At 51.7% G+C, this 6,220-nt stretch overlaps 1 protein-coding gene across 1 annotated transcript in view; it reads left to right on the top strand.

The window, feature by feature from the left end:
• Positions 1–4,940: 4,940 nt before the first annotated feature.
• Positions 4,941–6,220, top strand: part of CHRD (chordin) — a 48,369-nt gene continuing 47,089 nt past the window's right edge. Inside the window, exon 1 of the mRNA XM_081190100.1 lies at positions 4,941–5,388. Within this exon, the coding sequence (XP_081046226.1) occupies positions 5,238–5,388 (151 nt within the window). The 5' untranslated portion in view covers positions 4,941–5,237. The remainder of the gene's footprint in view (positions 5,389–6,220) is intronic.

Raw genomic sequence — 6,220 nt, 5'->3', positions numbered from 1 at the left:
ATGCTGTACTATATTTATGCAGCATAATTTTATAGCAATACATACACATTTGTATACAAATATATGCATTGCCTTATGTATCTGTCTATGTACTGTTTACTTCAGGAAACCTGGGATATGCATGCAAGCAATATTTTCAAGAGTTTTAAACAGTTGCTTTTAACTGTTTTTACCAATAATGTCACTGCTGTATTCTTTTTGTATAATAACAATAATAATTTATTATTTATACCCTGTCTATCTGGCTGGGTTTCCTCGGCCACTCTGGGTGGCTCCCAACAGAAAATTAAAAACACTATAAAACGTCAAACATTAAAACCTTCCCTAAACAGGGCTGCCTTCAGATGTCTTCTAAAAGTCAGATAGTTGTTTATTTCCTTGACATCTGATGGGAGGGCGTTCCGCAGGGCGGGCAGCACTGCCAAGAAGGCCCTCTGCCTGGTTCCCTGTAACCTCACTTCTCGCATTGAGGGAACAGCCAGAAGGCCCTCGGCGCTGGACCTCAGCGTCCTGGCAGAATGATGGGGGTGGAGACACTCTTTCAGGTATACAGGACCGAGGCTATTTAGGGCTTTAAAGGTCAGCACCAACACTTTGAATTGTGCTCGGAAACGTACTGGGAGCCAATGTAGGTATTTCAGGACCAGTGTTATGTGGTCCCGGCAGCCATTCCCAGGTTTGTTTGTTATTTTACAATCAGGCAATATATAAAGTTTGTGAAATAAGATAAATAATCAGTAAATTTATTTCAAAAGTTTTTCTACTACTTAATTACAACCGCCTCTAAGTGGTATACGAGTAACTCAATGCAATGAAAATGAAAGTCGGATGAAAATGTAAAATCAGAATTCACTGTGCAGTAGTTAGTGCATATATTTCATGCCTTGTGCATGTGATGATCCAATACTGGGAAGCAGTGGCCCATTGTTGCTTCCCATCTTGAGCGCATGGAATGACCATCTATCTGTACTTGTTAGCCTTGCATGGAGATCTATCTGCATTTCCATGCAGATGTGTTTCTGCAGGAATTTTAACAGCACTGCAAGTGATGGTTAGTTGCTCTCAAAGTGCCATAAAACATGAACCATTCATTCTGCCCCTGCCCAGAGGAGGTTGCCATGTTAAATTAAGTAGACAGAATCAAAACATCTGACTCAACAAATAAACTCCGAGCAATCTCACTTTTGACGATGATATATATATTCTTCACAAAGGGAAACAGAGTGAAGCCAGCGAAGCCGGCAGGCTTGCTTAAAATTCCTACCGCGTTGCATCAGAGGGCTAAAACAGGTTGCTAAAACAGCTGTTTTCTTTTGGTAGGAAAGGCTCTCTAACGTAACAGAGAATTCTCAGGACATAGCCAAACGTCAGTTCAGCATGGAAAAATTACCCTTTAAAGCTGCAAACCTCTGTGCAATTGCAAGGGAGCAAATTCTGCTGAGCAAATTGGGACATGCAGTAAATAGTAATAATATTGTCCTGGAAGTTGGCCTGAGATGGGCCACGGTGCTGGTTTTTTACCTATAAAGCCTTACACCACTCAGTACTATTATACCTCCCCTTCAGGGATGCCAACTTGAATAAAATATTAGGGGGGCTCAGCCAAGCCCCACCCCAAATAATTGAAGCCGTTCTAGGGGTGTAGTCACTGCCGCATGCTGACAGCTTCTAGGAGCCCCAGGTGAGAGCTGAGTGCAGGGTGGGGTCCAAAGGTGGACAAACGACCCCAGAAGGAATGCAAAGCGCCCCCCCACCAGAGGGACTAACCCTCCCCTAACACCCCATACATTCCAGAAGTGATGATATTTGCATTTGTTGGCAGAAAACAAGCTGGATCTTTTTATTGGGTGTTTTTAAAAACCCGTAGGTATTTTTTATTACTTTCGAGGTTCGGGTGAGGGTGTGTTTTCTATAATTAAGTAGGGGGGGGAACCCTCAAAAGAAATAAAACGAATAGCCCGTCATCCTCTCCCCAAAGTCCTTTGCTCCTGAACACCTGGCGAACGCCTGCCTCCCTCCCTCCCTCCCTCCTCAGCCCACCATGTTACTTCACAGGAAGTTCCTACAGGCGATCCCGGGGCATAGCTCAATCATGCTGAATATGAGGAAAATAATATTAAGTCCATGTGTTTCAGACAAAACACAGCTGGTTCCCTCCTGCACCATCATCCTCCGCTCAGCCTTGTCCCTCTCTTCCCCACTTCCACTCCCGCACCTCCCCTCCGTTACCTTACGACTGGGCTTGAGATGTGCAAATATTGCCACAGAATCCAAAATTCCCATGTCTAGTGTGAATTATTAGATCTCTCTCTTTCTCCCTGTTTTACTGAAATTATCTCTCAAGGGAGCAGGCCTCAGGCCGGTCAACCTAGTTACTTGGTTCTAGGGGAGGGAGAAGTGTTGGAAAGAAAGGCTTGATTCCTTGCCACAGGGATATGCAGCAGGAGGATGGCTCTCTCTCTCTCTCTCTCTCTCTCTCTCTCTCTCTCTCTCTCTCTCTCCCCCCCCCCCCCCCCGTGACTCACCAAGGCTGTAGCTTTCAAAGCATCTGCTGGTTTTGAGGCTTCAGTAGGCGGCCTGTTTTTTCCTACAGAGAGGATGGTGGGACACTCCTTGTGGGTCTCTCTCTCTCTCCTCTCTCTCTCCCTACCCTTAAAATAATTTTTCTAAGCCTCAGTACAACCTGCAGATGCATATAGTGGGGTTGTTGCGTTGGGCTGGGAGAGGAAGGCGAAATAGCTCACACAGAAAGGCACATTCTCAAGCAACGCAGAAACTGAAACACAGCTACGCTGCGCAATTTGCACTTTTCCAAATTTTGCAAGGCAGTGCTCCATGTACAAGCGACATGCACAAAAGTGCATATTCCCTGGTAAATAAAAAAATGCACATATTCGTGAACGTAACATACACAAATGCATTACATCAGGGGAAATTGCTTTGCAGAAAAAGGTGAATATTTTTCTGTTGTGAACAGCCCTGGGATCTTTGGATAATTACAAATGTAATTAATTAATAATTAATTAATTAAGCTGTATACAAACACATGTGTGTTAGGAAGGATTTGCGCCAAAATGCCGATCCATTTCCCATGCTTCTGGCCTGCCGGTGGAAGCTGTAGTAGGCGGAGCCAAGCACAGCACCACCCAATCAGCGATGGCTGTGATATCAGTGAATGAACATATGCAAATTGAATGCAAGTGTGAGTGTCCCGTGGGCCTGCTTAATGTTTGTGCATCTAGCTCAGTGTTGCAAAAGCCACCTGGGGGTACCCCTCAGATTTTGGGCAATTTGTCTGCCCAGCCTTTGACTTGACTAGCCACAATTCTTCAAGGGCAGAAACAGAAGTTGTTCCCAGATGTCAGGAATTCAGCCTGGGATCTTTTGCATGCAAAACGCGGACTTCTACCACAGCCAGAATCCTTTTCTCCCCTGCGTCCCAAAATCCCAAAGCTTCAAATCATATTCGCTTTAACATGTCATTTTCGGTTCAGAGACACTCTTATGGCAAACCATTGCTTGACTTCCATCATTTGATTCTGGCCTCTTTCCCTATCCCAAACGTTCTCCTCACAGGTGATCAGTCATGGAGAGCTTCACTCGCCCCCTGCTGGAGAATTTATCCAGTTTCTTCCAATGAGATGCAGGAGTAGATTCTATGCAGCCAGCTACAGTGTCACCTCAAGATTGACATCTCAAGGGCCCCAGCCTAGCTTTCAGGGAGCTGAAGCAGGAGACCCCTTTGGGAAGGACTGCTGAGGGATGATTTGCTGGGAGAGAAAGGGAGTGTGAGCCTTAGGGTGCAAGATATGAGGGACATTTCTGTTAGCTATTTGCAGTTTAGTAGCGCTGCAGAGAGCTTGCTGGGGAGACCATGCATTAAAAAGGGACTCAGAAATAACTTAAACAAGGTTTTAATAACAAAAGCAAAAATTCCTTATACACTAAATACATCAACAACAAACCAGACCCAACCACCAACCCATCCCCCAGGGTAATGGGAGAGCTAGGTGCTGCTCCTTATATACTACACCCAATTGCTGACACAGCTTAATCAATACAACTCAGCAGCACCTGCTATGTTTCACAGCTGTAAAGCTGGGTCTCCTTATCTTGCTCTGGCCCTTGCTCCGGCCCCTTAAAGACATACACATCGGGTGGAACAATGATGAACCTTTACATTTAAAGAAACCATCCAACAATTTCACGTCTGAGTGTGAGCATTGTGGGAATTGTAGCATAACCTCATGCCCACGCAGCAGAAGGCAGGTGGGTGGCATGAGGCCACTGTTTGGGGCACCAACGGTGGAAAGGGCAGGAGGGGAGCTGATCACGGATACTGGATGAGATGGGCCTGATCCTGCAGGGCTGTCCTTCATGTTTCAAAGCCTTTCTGGCCAGATTGTGGCAATGAAGGGGAGCTTGCTATGGAGTGGGGTGATGTTCAGAGTTCAACATACTATATACTATATTTATAAGAATACTTGGACGCGCTGGGGGCGCATGCCGGCGCCCGTGGAAAGGACTTCGTCGGGGTGGGTGACTCGTGGACCCACGGGAAAAGATTTTCAGGATTTGTGAGGGAGGTTGTATTTGGATAGCCCCCTCCCCAGCAAGTTTGACGGGGGAGATCCGTTTACCGTGGATGGGTGCAGGGAAGGCGGGCAAGCCCAGGTGAGGGTGCGGAGGACCCAGCGCCGTGGGCGCCGCGCGGTGGCTCCTCCGCCTCCGCCCAGCACCGCGGGCGGAGCTTTTCCTCTCCGCGTCCCGCCCGTTTCCTTTCCTCGCCGCGCTTCTCCTCCCGCGCCGTCGGGCGCCCTGCCTAGCCCTGCCCGTCCCGCGGCGGCGCCCTCGTCCTCCCGCAGCAGCGGAGCCCGGGAGGGACCGGACCGGACAGGAGCGGCGGCAGCGGCAGCGGCGGCGGGCCAGGCAGCCTCCCTCCCGCGCCGACGAGAGGACGTCCCGTCCAGGACTGCGCGGAGGGCGAGAGGCGGAGGCGGTGGGAGGGGGCCCAATCCGCCGCCGCCGCCTCCCCGATCCTTCCCCCCTCTCCCCACCCCCCACCCCCCGCGGCGGTGCTGAGCGGGCCCCCCGCCGGGGCCGCGATGTGCCGCCGCCTTTGTTTGCTCGAGGAGATGCCCCCTCCGCGCCGCTTGGCCCAAGCCGGCGCCTATAAAGGCCGCCGGGGCCAGACGGGACGGTGACTCGCTCCGGGATCCCGCGCTCGCCTCGCCGCGATGACCCTCCTGGGCGCGGCGCTGCTGCTGCTGCTCCTGCCGCCGCTCGCCCTCGTGTGGCCGGGCCAGGGCTCAGCCCCGCGCCCGCCCAAGCCCCTCTTGCCCATCCAGCCCGAATCGGCGGACCCTCTACCCTCCAAGGGGGCGGCAGGTAGGACCCTCCTCCTCCTCCCTGGGACGCGCGGGTGGCGGAGGCTTCTTTGCAGGAGATGGGCACGCCACCCCCCACCCCTCGGAAGGGCGCATCCTGACCCAGCCCTGTCTCCCTTGCTTGGTTGGCACAGCTGCCCGGGCAGCGGCAGGCGAGCCTCCCAGCTGCTTCCCACGGACGGATTTCGACGACCCCGTGCCCGCGCCTCTTGGCCGGGCGGCAACCACGTCGAGGCGGGCGGTGGACGGGGACGCGGGCGTTTGGACGAACGCGGGCGGGTTGCCGACGGGCGAGGAGCGCGCTTCCAAGTGGAACAGAGGGGGAATAGTTTTGGGTGCAGGGATGCCTGCTGTGTGAGAGAGTGACTCGGGTGTGTGCATGCGTGTGTGTGTGAAAGGGGCCGGCGTGCAACGCGAGGCACCAAACGCAGCAGATGGCACGAACCTGGGTAGGAAGAAAAGTTTCTTGCCCGGCGACCTCACCCCCAAGGCTTTGCCCAGAGCTATTCCACACAAGACACCCACACTCGTTCAGGGTTCTAGACGTGCAGTCCTGGGTGCTGTGAGGTTGCAGGAATGCCAAGCGAGTCGAGGATCCGCTCAACAGGCATAGCTACGCACAAGTCACAGACTTTCACCTTTGGGGCTCAGTCCCGGAACAGGTGAAGAACTGGCGATTCCCATCAGGTGTCCCTAAGTGGATCCCTGGTGCAGCCCTGATGGACCAGTGGTTGGGAAAATGGGCTCCTTGAGCAGAGAAGGTGGACTTCCCATCAAATTTAAATCTCCAAAGATTTTATTTTTAATCAGGGTGGGAAGGAACGTGGAGGAAA

Source organism: Podarcis bocagei (genome assembly GCF_964188305.1).
Source record: "Podarcis bocagei genome assembly, chromosome: 4".
Taxonomy (NCBI): Eukaryota; Metazoa; Chordata; class Lepidosauria; order Squamata; family Lacertidae; genus Podarcis; species Podarcis bocagei.
This window is presented reverse-complemented; position numbering and strand designations above follow the sequence as displayed.